The sequence below is a fragment of the Rousettus aegyptiacus genome, unplaced genomic scaffold (genome assembly GCF_014176215.1).
Source record: "Rousettus aegyptiacus isolate mRouAeg1 unplaced genomic scaffold, mRouAeg1.p scaffold_m13_p_9, whole genome shotgun sequence".
NCBI classification, from domain to species: Eukaryota; Metazoa; Chordata; class Mammalia; order Chiroptera; family Pteropodidae; genus Rousettus; species Rousettus aegyptiacus.
In genome coordinates this window covers 104,308,357-104,333,119 of record NW_023416312.1, presented here as the reverse complement: position 1 = coordinate 104,333,119, position 24,763 = coordinate 104,308,357, and the positions used below count along the sequence as shown (strand labels likewise).

Below are 24,763 nucleotides of genomic sequence, written 5' to 3'. Positions count from 1 at the left end.
AGTGTACTTTGATCATTTGTTCTATTTAATAGATATCCATTCTTAATCTTTAAAGTAGACGAATGGAATATTTTAAAGCGAATGAAATTGACTAAATTCAGTTTTCGAAAAAGTAACCATCCCTGAGAATACTTTTACTTTTGATGACGATATAGCATGCTGAGAATAATCAAATGAAGGCACAAATACATTAAAAAGAAAAGAAATGAAAAATACTATGCTAACATTAATCGAAAGAAAGCTGGAGGGGCTGTATTATTGGCAGAAAAAGTAGATCTCAGAACAAATATTACCAGGGATAAAAAAAAGATCATTTCATAATAATGAAAGGATCAACAGCTTCAAAATACATGAAGCAAACCAAACTACACAGAGAAAAAGACAAATCCATAATTCTACTTGGAGATTTCAATACCCATCTCAGTAATTGATAGAACAAGTAAGCAAAAAATCGGCAAGGATACAGTAGAAATGAACAGCACAATCAATCAAATCAACATGACCGACATTTCTAGAACATTATCCAATGACAGCACAATACATTCTTCTCAAGTACACACAGAACATTTGCTAAGATTGACCATACTCGAGGCCATAATAAGTCTCAATTATTTCGAAAGGATTCAAGTCATAGAGTATGTTCTCTAACCACAATGGAATTAAATTAGAAATCATAACAGAAAGATATTGGAAAAATCCCCCAGTATCTGGAAACCAATACATTTCTAAATAACCCAGAGGTTAAAAAATAATTTGACAGGGAAATTAGAACATATTTTGAATTGAATGGAAATGAAAGCGTTATTAAAATTTTGGAGATGCTGTTAAAGGAGTACTTAAGGGGAAATTTACAGCACTAAATGCCTATATTAGCAAAGAAGAAAGAACTCGAGGCAATGACCTCAGCTTCTACCTTAAGAAACTAAAAAAAAAAAAGAAAAGAAAAAAAGAGCCAATTAAATCCAAAGCAGATATAAGGAAATAAAAGAGGTCAGATTGGAAATGAATGATCTGGGGTTTTGGGCTATTTTTTTTTATTGCGGTAAAGTGTACATAACATAAAATTTACCATTTCGACCAATTATAAGAATGAGCTGGTCCTTTGATAAACCTCCAGCCAAAGTGATCACCAGGAAGAAGGAGAAAAGACACAAGATTTCAATAACAGGAATGCGATAAATAACACTAGCAAAGCTTTTACAGACATTAGAAGGATAATAAGGGGATATCGTGAATAACTTCGTGCCAATAAATTTACAACTCGGATGGAACAGACAAGTTCCTGGAAACACACAAACTACCCAAGCTCACTCAAGAAGAAATACATAACCTGAAAAATCCTATATCTATTTAAAAAATGGAATTTTAATCGCCTCCTCTTCTTACAAGAAATAAAAACTAACAAAAAGCGCTTCAGGCCTAGATAGCTTAACTTGTGAATTGTACCAGACTTTTAAGGAAGAAACAATATTCGTTCTGTACAAACTCTTCCAGACAACTGATGAGGAAGGACGACTTTCCAACTCATCCTAAGAGGCTGGCGTTACCTTGATACCCAAACTGGATGAAGACATTATAAGGAAACGGCAGACAATATTCCTCGTGAATGCAGATATAAAAGTTTTACTCAAAATTTGAATTTTAGCAAAATTTTAACTTTATATACTGCCGAACACAATAATACAAGAAAAGACTCATGTATCACAACCCGGTGGAGTTTATGCAAAGAACGCAGGGCTGCTTCCATATCTGAATACTCAAGTAAGTCACCAAATCAACAAACTAGAGACAGAAAGCATTTGCTAAAGTTCACATCCACGTGCAATAAAAACTTACAGCAAACTAAGAATAGATAAAAACCTCCTCGATCTGATGAAGGGCGTCTGTGGAAAACCTACAGCTAACATCATGTTTAACGGGGAAAAACTGAACAGGATTCCGCCGTCACCTCTCCTATTCAACGTCATCCTGAAGATCTGGCTGACGCAGTAGGGTGCGTAAAAGAAATAAAAGACATGAAGATCGGAAAGGAAGAAACAAAACCATATTTACGTGGGTCCCGGGTCCATTGTAAGACCTCTCAAAAGCAAAACTCCAATGATTGAAAGCCACCAACGGACCTACTCAAAATATCTTAGAAATGCTATGTGCTAAGTTCCCCTTGAATTCTGTGTGTCAGCCTTGCTTCACCTAGCTTTGGTCAATATGCTTGGACACAGCGATCAAAAAGGACTCCTCTGTCTACTGCCTCACAGCAACTGATGTTTCTACTTTTTGCAATCTTGTCACCTGCGTGGTACAGAAATCAAAATTCCCTTCTGATACAGCCATGTCCTCAAGTAGGTTAGTTTCCTTATACAGTATTTACTTTATTGCATAAGCATCATGGATTGTTTAATTTCCGAATAAAAAAATACGACGTGGTGACCTCCTCAATGAGTGGCTCTTAAAAAAAATCAGAAATTTCTCAAACATAAACTTTTATCATATATTTTTCAGTTTCAGGTCCTAGTGCCCGTGAAGGCTCTTAGACGGCCAAATCCTAAACCAGACTCATCCCTGCGAGCATCTGCAGGAAACTCGTGTGACTTCACTAAATCCCCAGCCACGGAATTCAATCACCTTCACAAGTTGACATGAGTTTTGTACCTTGTCAATTGTCAGTTCGATGTCAGTTGCATATCTAGTTGTCATAGAAAAAGGCAGACAGACCATACAGTTACAAAAAAAGCAGTATGGTGTAGGGAGGGCGGAGGAGGGAGTGAGCACTTGGATAGAAGTAATATTTTATCTACCATCGAAATGCATAACCTCCTCAAAACCGACAGGCAGTGAAAAGATGGTCTGGCAAATCCTCCAAGATCTGTAAAAACTATGCACAGAACCCAAGGTATCTGGGAAAAGAGGAAAGGTTTATACAAGTAGCAGTGTGAAAAATGTAACTTTTTCCTACAGTGAATTACACATTAACGTACATGCTGCGACTGAAAATATGCTACGACAACATCTGGAAATGCAGTTCGCCTTTCGTAAATGGGTCTCCCTCATGTCTGCTGTAAAACATACCTGTTAATACTGACAACTGTTGAATTACTTGCAAACAAAGATAAAGGCATTTTCTCCCCCAGAACAAGTTTTAAACATCAAAACCTATGTTTACAGAAATGTAAAAGTTTTAGCAGTTTACATGTTTTAAATGAAGACCATGACAAACTGCTCAAGTGTTCTTTACAGTGCAGGCATGTCAACCCAGCTGTGTCGCGTGGAGTCCTTCAGAGCCCCTGCGGGCTCTCGCATCTCTGGATGCCTCGTCTTTGCTGACTCCACAAGTTGTGGTTCATTGCGGTGTTGAGCATCGGTGCCTCCATTTTTAGTCTTTGTACCCGTTCCTGTTACAGCTTTTGCTCTGGCCCTTTCTCCGTTGATCTTTGGTTTTATGTGCTTCCTCTTGCTCTTTGTTCGGCAAGTGATTCATTCAGCACTGCGTGATTACAGAATCTCCTTCACCAACCAGGACCATGTTCTTAAACTCATTATACAACATTATAGACTCTTCCGTGGCAATTTGGTTCACTTTGAATCACTGTGTTTTTTTGGCTTTGTTATCATCTCCGTTTCCGAGTCTGTGGCAGTGTGACCTGAAGTGGAGCAAGTCCATACAAGGCCTCGATATCTGTTCACATCAAGAAGACCCATTTTGAGGGAATTTTATATTTTGACATGAGTCCTTTGAAGCCAATAATGCACTGCACCTTTTCTCGCTCCTCCTCCGCGTCCTTTACCTTCTGGCTTCTGTCCTTCATCGTGACTCCGCCGCTCAGCTGCCCCTGGTCCCTCTCGCTGGCGTCCTGTCCGCTGCTTCCTTCTCGAGTCGGCCTGTCAGCGCGGTCCTCCCGGGAGCCGCCTGGAACTTCCCGCACCTTTTCCCTTCCGTCCGCCTTCTCGACCACCTCCTTCCTCTCCGGAGCCAGAGGGCGACGGTAGCCCTGTTCTAGCGAGGTTTTTCCCTTTTCGATCCAACGGCTGCCTTCCCCTCTTTTTCGTCTGGCTCTTTCCTTGGCTCGTCTTCCTCTGGGCCCCTTCATCCTCTCTGAGCTGCTTTCCAGGTGGTTCCTCCTCTTGCGCCTGTTACTCTCGTCTCCACCAGCACCCATGGCGCCCTCTGAAGGACAGGGCTGCCTGAACACTTGGGGTCTGCCTCTGGGCTTTGGAATCGTGGCTTCTGTAGCTGCAGGACCCCTCTGTGAGGTGACCAGGTGGCTGCTGCTGCTGGCACTACTCCTGCCGCCTCGGGGTCCACCTGCTTTCCTGCCCTCCTCTTTCTCCCGTTTCTGGCGGCTTTGGGGTTGGCTGTGTCGATCACTTTAGTCGAATCCACACTGCTGGCTTTTTCTTCACGGTCAGTCTCTTCCTCTGAAACATCAGTTTCTTTTCCTTCACCTTCAACATCAGATGACACGTTTGATTATTTAGCTGATGCCTGTTGACTTGAAATTCTCACTTTCGAATTCTTATCCGTCTCCCGTAAGCCTCATGAAAGCCTTTTTGTTTATTTGGTTTTCTGAACCTTTCCTTATTTTCTGAGTGAGGAAATATATCCGTTGGGCCTAAAAAAGCTGTCTTGTGAATTCCAAAAAAGAAAATGGGTAGTTTGTCTGCGGGTGGTTTTGCAGCTGCATCAGGACTGCATCTACTCGGGCTGGCCCGAGGAGGTCAGCTTTCATCTTGGTGAAGATGACGTCGCCAGGTTGGAAAACGCGAGGGGTGAGGCTGGGGGCCCGAAGCCCAGCGTTCTTCAGAATACGCTACTATGAAATGAAAAGGCAAGCCACGGCCTGGGAGAAAATATTTATAAGACACAGAAGTCCTTCGTTGGCTATATCTAGAATATACAAAGATTTCTAACTCAAAAATAAGAAAAGAGACAACCCAGTTAAAAATAGGGAAAAGATTTGAACGGCTATTTCATAAAACATACAGATGGCAGATATGCACACGAAAAGATGCTCAACATCAATAGTCATCAGGGAAATAAAAACTAAATCCACAATGGGGTCCTGCCACCCATCTACTAGAATAGCAAAACTTTAAGAGTCACCGTGCTAACCTAAGCATTCATAGGAACGCACAGCAACGGGAAGCCTCGGACATTGCTAGTCGGAATGTAAAACGGTATAAACGTTTTGGAAAATAATTTGGCGGTCACTTAAAAGTTAAAATATATACATACTATATGAGCCAGACGTTCTACTCCGAGGTTTTCTGCCACAAAGAAATAAAAACATGTATGCATACAGCGATCTATACATGAATTTTCGGGACAGTATCTATTAAGAGTCAAAAACGGGAAACAATACAAGTGTCCATCAATGAGGGGAATGAATAAAAAATGTGGCACATCCGTACAATGGGACACCGCTCTGCAATGAAAGGGGAGGAAGTACGACACATACAGGCGCATGATGAATCCCCAACTATGCTGGACGAAAGCCAGAAAAAAAGTACTGTGTGGTTCAATTTTCATAAAATTATAGGAAATGGAAAATAAATCTATAATGACAGGAAGCAGATTAGCAGGTACCTGGAGATGGGGGTGACGGGTGGAGTAGGCCGGGGAGGGAGGCATTACAAATGGGCACAAACAAAATTTTGGTCCTGATGGATGCTGAGATTATGCTGACTGCAGTGATGATTTCATGGGTGCAAATCTGTGTCAAAACGTACTAAATCGTACGGCTTAAACATCTCCAATTTACAATAAGTCACAATTATACCTCAAACTGTCAAAAAGTTAACCGAACCTCATGAGGACCAGGGACAGATGGGCTCTCTAGCTTTGGTCTTTAACAAGCACTCGAGAAGGTAGTCCGTTTAGGAGACACGGCTTTCAGGCAGTCCTTTGGCTTGGCAGTGCTCGCTTCTGAACGAAAAGGAAGCGATTCCCCATGTCCTGCCACCCCCAGTGTGCACGTGAGCCGCAGCCGCCCCTGCCCTGCGCACCTTCACGCGTGCTGCGGTGCCCTCCATCCCGCGGCTCTGAGTCTCCTTCCGCTTATCTGCGACCTCACGTTGTTTCTGGAGTGCGTCCTTGAGACGCTTGTTAGCAGCTGCGGCCTGAAAGAGAACGGCTCACAGTAACGTCGACTGGAAGGGTAGAAAGAAAACATTCTAATTTCCAGCATATTAATGAAGAGAGAAAGAATTCCACGATCTGTGTTCCTCCAGGAAGTACTGCAGGTGCGACAGCGTTGGGAAATGTCACATATCAATATGACTCGGTACGTGGTTTATTTTTTGGAAGGCAGCAAGCCCAAGTAGGAGAAAATCCTTATTTGAGTGGTATCATTTTCATTGGGTTTTTCATCTGTTCCCAGTTCGCGATACATAAACAGGGGTCAAGACTTGGGAACTGGCAGTCCAGGCTGGCATCCATGTCACCTAAAAACGCCGGCTCACCTATGCCACACACCCGACCCAGAGACCAGATTTTTCTTACCTCCTCAGTTTTACGTCTAAGCACATTAGACTGTTTCTGGAAGTTTCTTTCAAGTTTCAGCAGTTCATATTGCCTCTTTCGATCCTGAGAAGAAAAGAGTCAGACTTTTAACTGCTGTTTGGCCAGCCAGCTAAAATAAAATCTTATCGTGTAACTAAAGAGTCTTTCAATGGTACAGTCATTATGGAAAACAAGAGGTTCCTCAAAAAATTAAAAATAGAACTATTGCACGATTTAGCTATCCCATGATTGGGTATATAGTGAGATTTCATAAACACCCTTCGTCAGGTCGAGAGAGTTCCCTTCTACTCCTCGTTTCTGAAGTGTTTCTATCATGCAAATGTGTTACATTTTGTCAAGTGCTTTTTCTGTGTCTAGTGAGATGATTATGTGCTTCTTATCCTTTATTCTACTGATATGATCTGATATTATATTAATTGATTTTTAGATGGTAAAGAAACCTTGCATTTTTTTTTCAGATAGACCTTACTTGGTCATGGTGTATCATTCCCTCTATACGTTGCTGGATTCAGTTTGTTAGTCCATCTTGAAGATTTTTCACTTCTATGTTCATGAGATATTGGTCTGTAGTTCCTATATAGCTCTATTTTCTCTTCCCTTTTTGTGCTATTATTGTTATGCATATTACATCAATACGTAACCCAAAAATACATTATTATAATTAAGATTTTATATAATTTATGTCCTTTAAACAAGCAGAGATGAAAAGAAAACAAGCATATATTTACAGAGTTTCTTACTTGCCAGTTCTGGGTCTAATCGTTTCTTCCTGTACTCACTCTACCATCTGACGTCACTTCCTTTCTCAAATACAACTATACTAAAGGTCCAATAATATGACTTTATACATATTGATTTATATAATTACTTTTCAAATCAGTTAAGAGAAGAAAGGAAAATAAATACACAATTAACCTTTTAAAATTATGTATGTAATACTTTTACTGGTACTCTATTTTTTGTTGCAGATTCAAATTACTATGTAGTATCATTTGCTTTCAGTCTGAAGTTCTTTTAGTATTTTTTGTTAGATTTGCTAAAAACAAATTCACTGGCTTTTGTTTATCTGGGAATGCCTCTATTTTGCCTTTTTGGTGTCTTTTTAAAATTAAATTTATTAGTGTGACATTGGTTAACAAAATTACATAGGTTTCAGGTATATGATCTATAATACATCAGCTGAACGTTGCATTGTTTGCAACACACAAACAATGTATGGGCCTTTATTTTTGAAAGAAAATTTTGCTGTTTATAAGATTCTTGGTTGATAGCAGCTTTAGGTTTTAACTTCCCCAAACTCTTTCCCCAAATGAGGGCAGTCTTCTCAGGGAAGGCAAGCATTCCTACGGCTGTTGCTACGGCTTGCCTCTCCCTGCCTCTCCCCCTGGGCGGAAGCTCTGCACTACTGTTCAGGACCTGGGGTATGGACAGCAACCTCCCTCTCTGAGTGACAGTCCTGTTCTCTGAGCAGGCTTCCGCAGTGGGGCGGTAGGCCTTATTTTTCTGGCTTGCCTCTCCTGACGCAGAACCTACATCCTGGTTACCTATGGTCAAGGTAACCAGGCCCAGCGTTCCCGGCCTTCTGCTGCAGGGTAGAGATCCCTCCCCTCCCTCCACCTTGTGCATGGGTTACTGAGGTTTACTTGATTTCCTTGAATAATTGTTTATTTGCTGTATGCAAAGAATGGACAATTTCGAGGTTTTTAATGGTTGTTTTTGTAAATTTTATCAGTTGTGCTTCTTTTGCTGGGTGGAGTCCTCAGAGGCCCTCACTACATATCACGTTCTGAGCCATTCTACAAATGTCCCCAGATTCACGGCCTTTCCGGCGTCTCTCCCAGGACGCTGCTCCTACTGTAACGCAGGCCCTTCCTGTCGGCCCGGATGGCGCGGGACCTTGTGTTCTGGCTTCTGACAACTTCGGCACGTTCTGCGCAGTACCACCAGATGCATCTTTCTAAAGCGGTGCTTTGCTGATGCTACTTCGTTTCTCAGACACCTTGAAAATGTTTATACCCTTTTCAGACTTCTCGGATCTTTAACACTCCAGCTTCGCCTTGTCTTTCCGATGCCATCTTCCACCACCACCCTCATCCCTCCCGGCCCACCCGCCAGTCCTTGTTCGTGCCTACGAAGCTGTCACGTCTGTGTCTTTGCTCCTGCTGTCCCATCTGCTGGGAAGGCGGCCCGCACTCATCGCTACCAAAATCCTCCCTAGTATTCAAGGCCTGTGCAGATACTGTCTGCGCACTCGCGCCGGAAGCGTGCTTCCCTTCCTCGATGACTGTGGTGTTTTACGCCATTATTCCTTATTCCTTACATTGGTGAGAACCACGCTATGTCTCACCTTCCTCTTCAGACAAGGCAGAGTTCACACGCTACTCGTCTTTCTATTTTCCACGGTAGCTAGTGGACAGCACCGTGTCAACACGGTGGATACTGAATAAACAGCCGCTGAATTCGTGAATGGGCCACATTTTTGTTTGGAGAAACCAGTCGTTTGAGAAGATTTAACATTAGTCGGCCCAGAGAAGGGTTTACTAGGTCGGCCTTTGAGGAGTTGTAGTTACTTACTCGTTCTTTTAACTGGATCACTTCTTTGTCTTTTTGTTGCTTCCACTGTCTAAACTTCTCGGCATCCTCCTTCATCTGACGCATTAACTGTACCCGCTGGTTTTTCATCATCTGTAAAAACGAGAACCAGTGCGAATATCAGTCACCTGCCTTTACCGGAGGCTGATGTGCAGATGGACAGACTGGACATTAAGGAGACAGAGAACCCGGAGCTGAGCTCAGAAGGCTGCCAACATTTTCTGATTAGGCTTGTGTTACCACTCGCTCTGCTTGCACAGGGCTCCCAAGTATAGATTACACAAATGAACATTGTGAAGAAATAAGAGCAAAAACGTACCTACAGGCTACATCCAGCCCTAAATTCATTGCATATACGTAAAGTTTCAAGGAAGTAGCTACCAAGCCTCAAGGACGAAGCCGCCCAGCAGCCACTGTATTCTAAAGGTTTCACCACCGATGGCCTGCAACCGCTACTTTGCGGATGTCAGAAACTGAACATTCCATAACTGAACATTTTCTCTAGGTGTCTGCCATTTTGCAACTACTTTATGAAGTTATCCTACATGACCATGGAAGGGGGTCAGGATACCCCTACTACTTCCTAAGGTAACTTTGCCCTCTGGTTTCACAGGATCCGACATTAAGCCCCGAATGTCTGAGAAGGGCTTTGTTGTTCAGACTCCAGGTGATGACAGGGATGGTGTCCTGCAGAGGCCAGCTGTGGACATCTGCGCGCTCAGAACGATGACCCCGCCCGCTACGTTCTCACCTGGAAAGCCCGCTGTCATCTAACTCCCATGTCTGTGCATTTCAGTAGGGCAAATGCAAGGATGAGAGCTTCATACCCGTATCTCCTGGTTCAGTTTGGAGACGGTGTGCTCCGTGGATTCTTTCAGCTTCAGAAGTTTGGACTGTTCATTCAGCTTTTTCTTCAGATCAGCCATTTGACCCTCTAGCTCCTGGAGACGTTTGCGGCGGCGCTCACTCAACCTAATAAACATAGACGTTGTACCAATGGAGACAGGCAGTGGCCAAGCCCGGCTTGCGGACCGGGTATCAGAGCCGAAGGCTCGCAACCCTCATGGGCATTAACACAGGTGAGCGGTCAGGTGAATGCCAGCCAACCGAGCCGAACGGCCTCAGTAATGGAGCCTTAACGCAATGAGTCCATAAGCAACTGCCTCGATCCACCCCGTACCCCGCACCCTGCGATGTGTGAATGGGATGCTTCTCTGAAGCCATTTCATTTCACTTAAGCTGTGAGGAGTAATTCTGATGATTATCACACGAGTTTGAGAGAGAAAGCGCACGTTCGGCATGACTTCTAAGAATACGAACTTTAGACTCAATAGAGAGATAGAAGAGTCACCGAGTAAAAAGAAGGTCGAATGGCCACTAAGGCAGAGGTTTGAGGGAGAGGACAATGTCCCGGGTATCTGTCCTGACTTTACTCTTGGCTAAGGAATGGCTACGTTGCTTTTTCATTTACAAGCCTGGACACCGATTCTGTTCACAAGCTAATGTACCATCAGTGGAGGGACAAAGAAATTGTTGCTGTCTGGCAGGTCTGACCACGTCCAAACCCACTTCAGACACTAACATCCTACAAGGTCTTCTTTGATCCTGCCAGCCTGAACCCATATCTCCGGCCTCTGACCTCTTAAAGCAATTACTGCCTCAGCGATTTATTTGGCTAGCAATCATACGCTGTGTTATGGCATTCGTTAACTGTCATCGTGAGATGTTATTTAACTTTGCCTTTGTTTGGGCCGCCCCTCCATAACTAAGGGTAAGTCCTGCGGGGGCAGGAAATGGCTCTTTTGCATCCCTACTTCCTCCGTAGCTTTTCCCACATAGTAGGAACTTGACATGGCACTTAGACTTGATTCTTACTTGGCTTGGTTGACATCCTTCTTTGTCGTCTGAAGTTCAAGAAGCAGTTCTTCCTTTTCCTTCTGCAGATTGATGACTTCCAATTCTAGATTTTTTATGCTATCCTACAAATGTCATAGGTCAGAGAGAAAGAAGGCATTACAGGCATTCAACGTTCCATGTCTTAAGGAACTATGCATTCAATTCTAGCACTTCAGTCGCACACTGAAAATGTTTGTTCTTGATTTGATGGAGATTAATGCGATCCGATGGGACAGGGATGGGCTCGGAAGCCAAAGCATGGGCTGGAACCCGGAGTCCAGCCCTCACTACCTAAGCATCACAAGGAAAGTCACCCCCTCTCCTTAGCGTTAGCCTCTGTGCAGAACAGTTAGCATGGCAGGCCTGGGCCTACGAGCCCGCGAGGCCCGCACGCAAGGCTGGCCTTGACTCATGTCTGGGGACTTGGATTTCAGTACGCTTCCCCCTGTGGCCTGACAGGTTAGAGCGGCTCACTGCACTGAAACGGCAAGCGACACGATTTCTCCAGAACGTACGCTTCCTTCTGGGAGGCCAGGCTTACGCTGTGTGCTAAGGGAACGCCTGCATGGATGCGCCGTGGTAAGAACCCTGGATTCCTCGGCCCAGGGGACTGTCCCTGGCAGACGGTGATTCACACACATCGTCACAAGCCACTGCTGGAGAAATGTGGTACGGCTGTGTGACTCCGCTGGGAGGGACCCTTGGGAGCCCGCGCCTGGTTGCCTCCAGACTTTTTGCCCCGTGTGCCTTTCACTTGACTGGTTTTGCTACGCAGCCTTTCACTGTAATGACTCTTAGCCCTGAGCGTGACTGTGTGCTGAGCCCTGTGGTCCCCCTGGCGAATCGTTGAGCCTGGGGCTGGCCTTGGGGACATCCGAGAGTTTCCCTCGCTATGGAAACAGAAAAGAACACCACTTTACCTGACAGGGTTGTTGGGAATAGCGAAGAAGATTAAAGAGTAAAGACATTTTGTAAACTGTAAAGAGCTACACAAACATTCTTAAGTTCAGAACTTTCAGACATATGTATTCAACGGCAACTGTGGTCCTGGATGCATTTAGGAAACGATTTCTAGAAAGTGAAATTTGGTAGTTTCCAAGATTGGGAAAACCCGATGGACAGATTCCTTCCTGTTATCAAAACTGAAAAAGATGAAAGGAAACTGGCTGACTGGCTGGTTGGCAGACGAGGACATTATGTGCAGGCCCTGGACCAGTATCGAAATGACACAGAGGCAGAGGCAGGTTAGGTGGGGCTGTCTCAGGAAGCTTTCTCAACAGGCAAGAGCTGTTGTTCAGGAAATCATGGAGCCACTTCAGTGAAACCGATAACAATCAATCTCATTGCTTTACGGTTACCCTGCAGATTTAAACTGCCACCGACATGCGTGTGCATGTCTGTGTGTGTACACTTACAGAACACGTGAAAACGTTCTTGCAAAAAAAGTCCAGATTATACATCTAAAAGGCAAGTCGGCTGGACTGTCCCTCAGCTGCCTAAATTCCAGTCCCCTCTCCTGAAGTAACCACTATTATGGGCTTGGTCCAGACCTTCCAGATGTTTTTTCCTAGACATTCATACATATCTGTAGATGCATAGAATACATATATATAGAATTAATAATGTCTAGATATATGTCTAGAAAATATCTAGAATATGTAAATAGATATAAAAATAAGAGACACACACAGGAATGTGTGTATATGCGTATGCGCCTATTGAAACACACGGAAGATAAATAAAATTCCATCTTCTGTAAATGCTACTCTGCCACTTGCCTTTCTCTTACTTGCTCTCAGAGATTTATTTTGTCATTGCATACATGGATCTAGCTTGTTCTGGATTTTTCCAAAATGAAATAATCTTGTATGTGCCTTGTGTGCACATACACATTCAAGGTTGTTTTAGGGTAGACACGAGCAGAGTCACAGGATCCTGGGGACACACGCCGTCAATGATAGTAGATGCTGCCAAAGCACTCGTCTCCCCGCGCCCTCGTCAACATCTGATTCAACTACACTTTCCTATTTTTACCGATCGGATGGTAAGAAAGTAGCGTCGCTTCAGTATGCGTGCCGCGTTCAGTTAATAACTGTCTCACTGACGCTGCCAAAGGAGTTAGTCAAACATTTGAGTCCTGGCCTACCATAACTCGTGGTTATTGTCACTGATCAGAACCTCCACCTCCTCAAGTTTTTCTATGGCGATGCTTCACAATGATGGAAAAATACTGTCTAGAACAAAAAAAAATGACCTATTTCTTAGAAAAAGAGAGACAGTGATTTAGCTGTGATTAAAAGGTCCTGTTTGCATTAAGGATGTATTTGCTCTGAATTTTCAGGTTTGGTCTCAAGGAGAAAAAGGACAAAGTATCTCAGTGCGGCCGCAGCTATGGCTCTTTACTGGTGTCCCCTCCTGGAGTTGGGGATACGCCGGGCGGACATGTGTCCTGTCCCCTCGCTTCTAGGCGGGACCACACGAAGAGAGGAATTAACTCCTCAGCCTTGCCACTAACCTTTTGTTTATCCCAGAGTGGCCAAAACACATTCGACCTAAAAAAGCTGCCTTTTATATCTGTTAACGTGGAGGGTGGAGCTATGGTATTTAAATTACTCCCTCCCTGAAGTCCCACTAAAATGACCCAAAAGGAGGGTATAAATAGACAAGGATGAAGAGAGAAGCCAAAACATATAGAGAAACTTTTGGAAAAGGAAAATAGTTGGGTGAGTGGCAGCTGTCTTAGCGGAGGAGAAATGGCTGAAATCTGACCTCCGGAGGTCACGTGGCAAGAAGAAAGAAGCCGATACATGGCGTGGACGTGAGGTACATAGAAGACTAATTAAATGAAAAAATGAGATTATTAACTCTAGGAAATATGAAAAGCTGTACAAGAAAGGAAATGGAATCGTATTATACTATGTGGCTCAGCAGTAAAACATATTTACATAATCACAAAAATGTAAACACTAAATATTCATGTACTGGAACACTGCGCCAGAATCGTTTGGATAGAGGTGAGGCGGTGCGCAGGGGTGGCTGTAGGAGACAGCTGTATTCCCATCTTTCATAATGAGAAGTCAATGGATAATGCTTACATTTTTAAATTAACATGTTATAGTACCAACTCTTTCTAGAAACATGGAGGTAAATATCAGAAGAAACAGCTGAAGGAATTAAAGTAGAAGCCTAGGGAACAGGGGAGAAGGTAGGTGGGCAGGAGATGGCTTTCATTTTTCTGAGTAGTGTACTATTTGACTTGTGAAAATGATATACACGCATTTGTTTGACATAAATAAAGATTAAGTTTTTAAAAAGTTAAATAGACTGTGATAATGAAAAGGAATTAAAACCTCTATAGGAGCCAGCCAATGAACCTGCTTACCCGAATGGGTTTCTGCAGAGTCTGGGGAAAGTTGGCAATAGCCGAGCCATGTTACGAGCCTTATGGACATTGCAGTCACTAAGGTCCCTGAAAATGGCTATAAGGAAAACAAAAACAAAAACCAACAAAACTCTATTGGCAACTCGGTTATTAGTTTGGAAGCAACCTCTTCCTTGGTGGGAAAAAGTGGTAGAAATCAGAGTACAAATGCTTTTCTTTTTTTTTTTTTTCTGAAAGTTTACGGGAGCAGGCGGTAGAAATGCACGACTCCAACAGGGATTTCCTGACACCAGCATAGAACATTCTGGGGGCAGCAGGGTACAGCTGGATGGGAACAGCGAGGTCCGGAGCAATGGTAACCTTGTGGACAACTGAGAGCCCAAGACTCGTCTTTAAGTAAAGATCAATCATATTAATTAGCAAGAGCCGCTGAGAACCACCACGAAGAAAAAGTTGAACCATTTGCCAAGTCACGTGATATGCACTCCAAGTCTCTTCATAACTGACATGCAGACTACTAAGAGATGCATCTTCCTTGGAATCCAAGCATAGTCATTAGAATAAAATTTCTCCAAGTGGGGCCCATTTTTAATTATAACATTTCAAACTATGTATCAAAACCTATTGCAGGAGGTAAGATTTTAGAGCGAATGAAACAAAACTACAGACAGGTCCCCTGTCCTGAATGTATTGTCTTTTTTGAACCAACAGTGTAAAGTCCACTTGTCCTACACACGTTATGTTGTCTTATCGTCATCAAAAATGGTGTGCGTGCTTTCTTCCCACAGGTAAGGGGATGGGAGACATTAGCAAACGCAGCCCGACACTTTACCTGGTACTGGAACTGAATGGGCTGCAGCTGGCTGTCATTCTGCGTCATCTTCCTGGCTAGGGCCTCCTTCAACGCAAGGGCTTTATTCAGCTCCACCAGCTCCTTAGACATCTGAGCCTGACGCAGGGCGTGCTGGGTGGTGAAGGTGTCAGAAGACCTGCTGTTCTCCGGACTGCTTTCCACCGGCTGGAAAAGGCCAGGCTCATGATTTGCAGGACAAACGAGCCACTGGAGCTCCCCGGGCGTGCTTTGAGTCCCGCAGCCTCCTCTCTACTCGAAGTTCCGCTGTCCTTCTCAAACTGTAGCCCCTCAGACATGCGCCGCACACATCTGTCGTAAACTGGCCCAGCCCGCTACCCTGCTCTCACGACCATCTTAATTCTTCTGTCCTGTAACTGACTCTTAGAGCGAACTGAGCTTCTTGCTTTTTTCTTTATTGACCTGGCTGACACTTCTCACTTTTACTTATTCTTGGGGGCCCTTCGAGGAGAGATGGCTCTGGAAAGGGCACATTAGGAATGAAGGGGATGGAGAAGAGGCCTTGTTTCTTCTCACGGAGCTGATCTCCAGCACCTGATTTCTGCCTCATTTTTCTTTCAGAACATGCAAACTGCCAATATATATTTGCTTTAGGGAGAAAAAGTGGTCTCAGGCAAACCACTGTGCGGCCTTCCCTTCCGACTTTCCTCAATAACCTTTAGCCAACGTCTAATACACTTGCTCTGTTCTTGCAACTTGAATGCTCGAAACATTTTCCTTGGTTCTTTCAGTCCCTAACCTTCCCATCTGTAGAAATGGATGCTGAGGAAAGAATTTCCATTTCTTCCCTAATGGTTTTTTTCACTTTGCCATGAGTTCCTAATTTGTTCCCTCCCTCATTTTAACTTGCTAGGTAGCTGAGGCAGAATACTAGCAGCTAACAAATATGGAGAGTGACATCCCTGAGAAGCCCTGCCACCCATCGCTGGCTTCCTATTGGAGATACGGTCTGTGTAAGTTAGGGATGTCACAAAGCTGAGATTTATACTCAAGATTTCTGAGTTTCCAAGGCATTCTATGGGATATGGCAGCAATCAGGGATTCTCTTCCTCAGCTGAGTGGCAAATTATAGGAAATGGCACAGTTGAACTTCCAGTTCTACGCAAAGGGGCCGACTACTTACAGCTTCCGGTTCCGCTGAAGTATCAACGGCTGCAGACATGCAGGCCTCCCTTTCCTCCTGCAATGACACATGTTTCAGTTTAGGAAAAGATGCTGAAGCGCTTACTAGTAGATCTTATCCTGGTTATTAAAATTTTTTTCTCAAGTGTATATGGAGACCATTTGTATATGACCAAGTGTATATAGACCCATTCTGTAGTCATAGAGACTCCAGCAGCCACCTTTCCACGTCCCAGCTCTCAGGAGTATCGTTTTTATAAAGGTTGATTGTAAAGTCTTTGTAAAAAAAAAATAGGGTCATGTGGCCACTGACGTATCTACTGCACCTCTCCTGCTTGGCCAGAGGTCACTGGGCCAGAGTGAATCACTTAAGCACTCCAACAGGCCAAAGTCTAACCCATTTTACAGACACATCAGATAAAGGCGAAGCGGCAGAAAAGCGAATAGAACTATTTTTGATTTCTATTTTACAGTCAGTCAAGGTAGCAAGAGCCTACCTCATAAGGGAATAAACGCTACAGGCGAATACCCCAGGAAAATGTGCTCACGGGGTCAGACAAATATGCTGCAGCCTCTGTCCCTCTCCTACAGAGGAACCGGTCCTATGCCGCCACCCCGGGCAGTGACAGGCTAGGTGAGGACTCCTTCCCAGAGAAGGGCACTGGAGCAAGCAGTAGAAGGGAAACCTCAAACCAGTTATTAAGGTCGATCTGTTTATAGGATGTCATGTGAGCAGGCTCTGTGCTCCCCACTGAAATTCAGGCTAGATTTGGCATCGAAACATGGATTACAACTTCTGTTTAAGTAAGTCTGCAAAGCCCTGGGAAGAAAGGATTATTTCCAGAAAGTCACATGTTCAAAGGTCATAGGTCATAGAAGGAGCTATTGGCTCGATAGCAAGAAAGAATTTAGGGTTAGCACATGGAGTCTCTGCACCAGCCCAGTGAACATTAGATAGTTGTTGAAACTTAAATCTCAGTACCTTTAAGGTGAAGAGCAAAGAGGCCTTTAGTAAGTGCTGTATGTAAAGCATTTCTCTTATTCTGCCCAGAAATTCTCAGCTAGTGAGACTCAAAGAGAATTCAAAGAAAGCCCAGTGTTCGACTCCGTTTGTCGCCATGATTTACAGTACTGCCGACTCTTTAAGGGCGAGGCACAGTCAACCCTTCTTAGGAAAAACCAGAGCACTTCATTACATGATAAGTTAATAGTTACCCTTTCCTCTCTCGTGCCTTGTAAGTTTTAGAAAAAGGACTAGTTATAGGCCTATCCAAACTGGTGGGGCCTGTAACACTGGCTTTTGGAGACTTTTTCTAGTACCTTCCTGAGGGTCGGGATCAAAGTAGCCAGGTTAATACTTAAAGGAGACATGTTGTTACTGTGGATTTACCTTTTGGCTCAATGGCTTAAGCTTTGATGACATGTTGTACGTAAACATGGCACGATTCAGCCTTCGTAACCCTAATGTAAATATACAACGATAAGATTTATTTCAATCTAACAGCGTCTTTCGCTGTCATTCTAAGGGTACAACTGGGAACCTTTCGTAAGGTGAAAAAACAAATGGCTTGCGAAGGTGATGAGCGGGGTACGCTGAGCTCTGTTAACCAGCGATGCCCTCCCGAATGGAATCTGTTCAGAGGCTGCAGGCGATACCGCTGCTGGGCATGCGAAATGCTCTTTATGGAACCAGTCTTGGAGGAGGGGACAAAATCGCTGGAGAGATGACTTTGTGGGAACTGAAAGGGCGGCATGAATTCCTCACAGGTAAATGTAACAAGGAGGTTTGCTTGAATTACATTTTAAAGGAATAAATGGTACAGTTTAGCGCTTAAAGCCCCAGGAGGAAGAGCTGGGAACAATGGGTGCCTTCATAACTGAAAAGGGGGTGTTCACCTGTCATTTAAAATAAAAATAGTTTTAATCCAGAATGAAGGGCACAGCACTTCCATTGGAAACATTTCGCTTTCACCCTAGTGAGTCTTAATGAAAGCCACGGGATACGCTGTTGTGGATTTCCAAAGAAACACATAACTGGGAGGGGCTCCCAACAATGCATGTGAAGAACTCTGATTCAGGGTCCAGCAGGAGCCGTGGTCAAAGGCTTTGTTCTAACTGTGACAGTGAATGGAAGCCAAGGGCTTTATCAGCTTGTGGCAACCTTTAGCACAGTCCCGCCGCATGTGCCAAGTGATTTTTAGTGGCAGACACAGCGATTCCACGGAGTTGCTCCGAGCCAGCCACCACCAGCAACTTCCTGTGCGGCGCGCCCGGCAGCAGCCATGTTTCTGGATGCTCACTGAGGGTGTGCCTTCCCTTATTTCATGAACCTGGCGTGGTGGGTTTCCTTTTTCACCTGGACTGCTACTCTAGACTGCCCTTTCCTCTTTGTGCGGTGAACTCATCCACGTTTTAGGACCTGTTTTTTTCCATGCTGCCTCCCTAAACTCTCTAGGCAGCTCCTCGCCCCTTCCTTTGTGCTCCCAACGCCCTTTGCGCACGTCGCTGATGTATGAGGAAGAGAGCAGGCATGACAGGGGCTTCCTAGTTTTTCGGGCCTCCTTTCCCTTCCCTCTTCTTCACCACCGAGGTGTCCCACCACCTGTGAACCATGACCAAGTGACCAACTACAAGGCTTGCGAGAGGAACTCTTGACAATAACTGGACAGCTACCCGGATGGGACTGCTCTGCTGTTCCTTAGCTCGAGCCATGAAAACCGTAACAATCTCCAACCAAAAGTTGCACAGCAATCCACACCAAAAACCGCTGCCTGAGCCAAAGTGCAGGTAACTCCCCGCGTCGAGGCAGGACCGGAGTATGACAGGTGCTCCCTGAGCGCACAGGCTGAGCGATGCCTGTGATCTCTACCTGAGTCACTTAGATTTTTTTCTTTTGATATAAAGCCAGTGCCTAGCAAGAGTACACGGCCAGGGGGTGGCAGAGTTGGCTCCAAACCAGGGTCTGTCTGGCTCTGGAGCCCAGGCTCTCTATTCCCGTGGCCTGTTTGTAGGATGAATGAACTGTCAGCGTGAACTGCTTGGGATAGTTCTGTGCAGCGCTACTTAAACCAAAGCATTGCTTTCTAGTCTTTTGGGAGTTTACTCATTTAATTTCCAGCAACTGGCCATCCTGACCCTCTCCCCCTAAAATACTATCCAATATTTTGTTCATTGACTCTTTAGAGTAAAATATAGGTGTGGATGGGTTTATAATGTTCTTCTGACAACCCTAAAAAAACACTGGGCAAGACCTGGGGTGGAGACTCACTGTTCTGGTGATGTTAAAACCTCTGGCCAAGAGTTAGGAATCACCAGCAGGCATTTGCAGACACATGATTGACTCGGAATAATAAGCAAGAGGGTGTAACCCCTTAACGAACCAAGACCCCTTAATAGAATATAATTTCCATTAAAAAAGCATACATGCCAAAGGACTAAGATGGAGAAGAAACACGAAAAAGAAAAAGGGCTTCTTAGGGTGGTGAAATTATAAGATTTTTTTCTTCTGGGGAAAAAAGACAAATACCCTCCTCCCAGTCCCCAAAACATCCTGCCCACACCTACTATAATAATCCTAAAAATAAATAAAAGGGGGGAACTTAGAGCAGAACGATCATTCGAAGTAATTTATTACTGGTTATAAAAGAGAGCTACAGTATCTTGTGGCTGTTCTAAGCTATTTGGCAGAAGCTAGCTTATTTAAAATCCGGGCCTCTGATTAAGTTAGCCTCCACGGAAAGGACAGCAAATCAATGACCGCGGCTCGTGTCACCCAGGAAGCTTGCACTGCTATGTTGCTGCTTCCAGTATTGGATTAGAATACCGAAATATTAATGCGCCATTGTTTAGTAACTTACGAGTGATTTTGCTAATTCACATTCACATCATATCTAATGATGCATGATCTCCGCTCTCACTTCACAATTCTGTTTCGGTGAAAGGCACACAGTGAGACATGTTTCTATGAGCCAGAAGAAAGCAATGTGCCTATTCCCATGGTCCCTACTTGGCTTACCGATATCTGGGTAATCGCTTGCTGCAGGTTACGAATTATTTCTACATTTTCTTTTAATTCCTGGTCCTCCAAAGTCTCCACTAGCTTTTGAAGATCCACTTTGCAGCTGAAAATTCAAACGAAGGATCGCAAGGGTTAATCGCAGCGCAAAGGCCGGGGGACCTACGGGCAGAGACTAGGGCCGCACGGGTCGGTAAGGAGCATGGGGAAGGAGACTCACGCTGCATGCTGCCTGAGCTCTTCGAGCTTGGCGTTCAGTTTTTCATTCGCTTGTTCTGTCTGCAACGAAGACCCAGGAGATGATCAGTGGCAGTGCCTGACAGCCTCGCCTAATTATGCCCTCTCGCCTATCTCCATGGATTAAAACCTAGGTACACAGGCTGCCTCCTTTGCTGTAATAGAGGATTTAGTGGGCTTTCGTTACTTAGTGAGAAATATGTTTTTTTAACAGCCATGGAAATTAGCCTTTCAGTCAACATGAGCTACTAAAAATAGCACCCAAGCAGCTGGGTCTCAGGCTCACTGTGAAGCTCAACCGTGGGGTGGGGCGGGAGGCCTCAGTTCCATACAGAACATTGCAACTGGGGGAAAAAGCAGCACTTCGTGGCATGCTAGCCCCTGCTGCTTGCAAAACAAAAACAAAAACAAAAACAAAAAAAACGCACTTCCTTTAAACTGCCTCCTACACTATCCTGGTGCCCGGTTCCAGCATCAGAGCATTGCAAACATGAAAGGGCCCCACACTGAATATGAGCTGAGTTTGTTCCAAGTTACACTATCTGATATGGTAGGCTAGTTTTAGCAAAAGAAAGTAAGGAGGGGGGGGCACAAGAAATAGCGGAGGCAGCTACGTTTTAGAGGGGTGAGTGATGGCTTCCGTTTGATTTTAATCAGTATCCATAACATGCTAGATGCTGTAAAAGATTTGGGAAGGACAGTTTACAGAGGTCAAAAAAATGCGTACTTATTATGAAGTTCTGGTAGGACACCAAACAGGAACTCGATTGGGTGGCCATTGTAACAACCTTAGAAAGGTCAGGTGGGTATGTGGCTGGAATAACAAGCACCATTGGCTACGTCTGCCACACTGTCATACACGTGAGACACAGCTTTGAGTCACTCCAAAGGCATAAAATGCAGCACAGTGGCAGAAAATGGCAAATAAACATCCCCTAGACCCCATCCACACCGTGAGCCAGTCACGGGCAATACAGTGGGCATGGGACCCCGCCCCCTTGAAAGGAATCTTTAAGCAGCTTCGCTTGCCCTTCGTCGACTAGAGAGCACAATGAGGCGTGAAGGTGGAGGAATTACAGATGTCCAATGACGTTTTGGTGGAAGCTCATTTTTGTTTCTGGCAATAGTTGTGCTGTTGCGGACTGAGCTGGATTTAGACTAGCAGAGAAACGTCAGCGACAGCCAGCGTGCCCTGACCCGGATGTTACCGCCACACAGGCAGGAGGGTCCAGAACTGGTGTGATCGGTTACGTAGCGATCCACTATTTGGAAATGAACCACAGGTTAAAGGAATTACAATGTTTCCCAGCCCTTATGTCACCATGGCAGTTTTTAGGATGGGATATGAAATGTGACAGTGTTAGGGGAAGACACAGAGAGGAGCAAAGAGAGATCGAGGGACAGTTACTTGGTATTATGGGTAAAGATCAGGCAGGAATTAAGGTGACAGAGGGACCTGGTTCTTTCTTCTCTGATGTTTTAGAACGAATTTACTTTGAAATGGGATTCCTGTCAGCTCTTTGTGGTGGGTATATACGTGTTCACTGTCTAATTCTTTAAGTTTCTGTATGTTTCAGTATAAGCCTGCGGATTTTCCTCAGAGGGACTCCACGGGCGACATGGTCAAACTCATCCACTTTCCACATAATCTGTGTCTCGTAACGAGAAGCATGGCAAGTGTTTCAGACACCGAAGCTACTAAACGTCCCAAGGCCTCACCAGAATGATCCTCTCCAGCATCTGGGCTGTCTGGCCGGCGGCTTCGCTCAGACCGCCGCTGAGTTTTTCATTCTCCTCCAGCAGGGCCTGATTCTTCTCCATCAAAGACTGGAGATTCTCTGACGGTTCCACACTAAAACAAGGAAAGGAATGTATTAGAAAAAACTCCCTGATTGATAACGCCTCTAGCAAAGGCAGATAGAAATATATCCCATAGGCCTCTTGGGGAGTGGTTTAAAATTACCCCCTAAGTCTGGAAAAAGTATGTCAGGGCCACATATGGTTGCCATAGGAACGGCTGACCTCGGTTTGGCATCTTTCTCTCTGTGGCGCGTAGGTAAGAAGTGACAGCTAACTGCAGCTAAGGCACGTGGTCTCTTCCTCCCCTTCCCACCCTCAGTCCCCGATAAATATTAGGGATGTAGGGAGAGGAAAGGTTCAGAGCGGGTGGCGTTCACACTGCTCAGGGTCTAAATGTAACCTTGTCAACATAAGTCGACCCAGTTAATGTAAAGTTTCGGGAAATAGAATTTAAAGAAGTCAGACAGTTGAAACGATGACCAGCGGCCACTAAGAGCATATCTCACAATTCTCCATAAATCAGGGCTCCCTTCTAAGTGCTTGCCTCGCTTCGAACTGATGACCCAGAGCCTCCTGTCCATCTGTCTATCAATTTTAAATTGCTTAGAGTGGGTGGTGGCAACGATGCTGTCAATTTCAAATACCAGCGGAAGAGACAGGGGTAGCTTGATGGAGACATGGAGATAAGAACCTTTGGAATTTATGCAGATTACTTGATATCGGTCCCAGACTAATAAAGCAGACCAATCAGAAGTGCGTTTTTGGTTTTGTGTTGTTGTTTTTGTAATCCGCTGGGATCATTTGTTCAAAGGACCTCAAAATAGGACTGGTAGGAAAAAAAAGATCAAAAGAAATATGAAGATTTGGTCTGAAGGAGACTGAGGGAAAATGAATAGTTGTCAAGGCAATGGTAACGAGAAAAAAGATAGGAAACAGCTGTTCTCGGTCTCTATAAAGGACAGAAAGGAATTTCAGGGGCAGATGTCCTGTCACCCGGCTTCAAACCCCCATGAATTCTCACGGAAGATCTTAGCGCGCTCTTTATCAGAAAGTTAACAGTGTGGCACCCCATAAGGTCTCATGTTGAACTGCCGAGAATTTCCTAAGACTCTTGTGAAGGAATGTTCAATTAAAATGTGGATCATAAAAATAAACTACCAGTAAATTTCATATTAGATTGTGGATATTTCCTTGTTTCCTTACTGTTGTTAAACTAAAAACTTGCATGCATCGTTCAGGAAAGTTGGCAAGCTCCAAAGTAGTGATACTTTTTCAAATTCAAGTATAGTTGATATACAATATTATATTAGTTTCAGGTGTATAACATAGTGATTCGATATTTACATAGCTTACAAAGTGATCGCCATGATAAGTCTAGTAACCATGTGTCAGCACACAAGTTTGTGATATTACTGACCGTATTCCCTGTACTGTACATTACATCCCTGTGACTTATTTATTTTTTAAGTGGAAGTTTGTACTTAATACCCTTCACCCCCAAAGTCATACTTTGAACTCAATAGTTTCCCCCTCCTAAAATTTCCAAGGTTTCCCCAAATGGGAAAAAATACAACGGCAAATCAATGTTTGCTCTTTCTCATGCTATTTAATTGCCAACGCTCGGAAGCGATTGAGCTGTGCAGGTGCAAACTGACGAATGATTCCGAGCATCACACAAAAGCTTTAATGAGATGCATTCGGAAAGAAAAGAGTATATCCCAAATATGAAAAGCAAAAAAAAAATCATGTATATAAACTGTACATTTTGTAAAAAACCTCATGAAATGTCTCTAAAATATAAATATATATTTTTGAGAAAAATAGCAGCATCTTTATTTCTCTGTAAAACATTGACCAATTAAATTCAATTGTTGATTCATCAACTCTTCGAATCCATTACTGGTGCAGTTGAAATTATACCCTATGGAATATTCTAGGTAGCTGCAAGTATGGAATGGTTTTCATTAGTCTCATCTTTCATGAAATAGGTCTGTGCTAAATTGAAAGGAAAGGAAGCTGGCCAACTGCTTCTGTCTGGGTATTCCAGAATAGATCTGTAAGAGACACTTTTCCTCAATTTCTTTATCCAACATTCGTAAAATATTAACAGGACGCCAAGATTAAGTAACCCAAAATGGGATATTTACAAAGAGAAGGGTGATCATCTTTGGGTGACAAAATTATGGCGATTCTAAGATTTTTTAAAAAGGCTTTTCTAAATGTCTTACAAGAAGCATCGTATCATTTTAACAATAAAAATGATTAAGAGTTATTGCAAATAAGGATATTAAAAGAAAATAGGCTCACACCATACATGAGAATAAACTCTGA

General features: G+C 43.9%; 1 protein-coding gene, 1 non-coding gene and 1 pseudogene across 4 annotated transcripts in view; 1 reads left to right on the top strand and 2 right to left on the bottom strand.

Moving 5' to 3' along the window:
* KIF4A (kinesin family member 4A) overlaps nt 1–24,763 on the bottom strand; it is a 74,542-nt gene that overhangs the window by 14,866 nt on the left and 34,913 nt on the right. For all 3 annotated transcript variants that reach the window (XM_016132625.2, XM_036226815.1, XM_016132626.2), the window contains exons 11-20: nt 22,352–22,484; nt 20,616–20,674; nt 20,396–20,501; nt 16,382–16,438; nt 15,220–15,405; nt 10,985–11,088; nt 9,937–10,081; nt 9,092–9,202; nt 6,497–6,580; nt 6,001–6,114 (exon numbers count right to left, since the gene is read on the bottom strand). In XM_016132625.2, coding sequence (XP_015988111.2) covers nt 6,001–6,114; nt 6,497–6,580; nt 9,092–9,202; nt 9,937–10,081; nt 10,985–11,088; nt 15,220–15,405; nt 16,382–16,438; nt 20,396–20,501; nt 20,616–20,674; nt 22,352–22,484 — 1,099 coding nt within the window. The remainder of the gene's footprint in view (nt 1–6,000; nt 6,115–6,496; nt 6,581–9,091; nt 9,203–9,936; nt 10,082–10,984; nt 11,089–15,219; nt 15,406–16,381; nt 16,439–20,395; nt 20,502–20,615; nt 20,675–22,351; nt 22,485–24,763) is intronic.
* LOC118607856 lies at nt 165–5,626 on the bottom strand (annotated as a pseudogene).
* On the top strand, nt 14,364–14,492 carry LOC118608165. Its single transcript, XR_004952957.1, has one exon. It is a non-coding gene; the product is annotated as a small nucleolar RNA SNORA33 (small nucleolar RNA).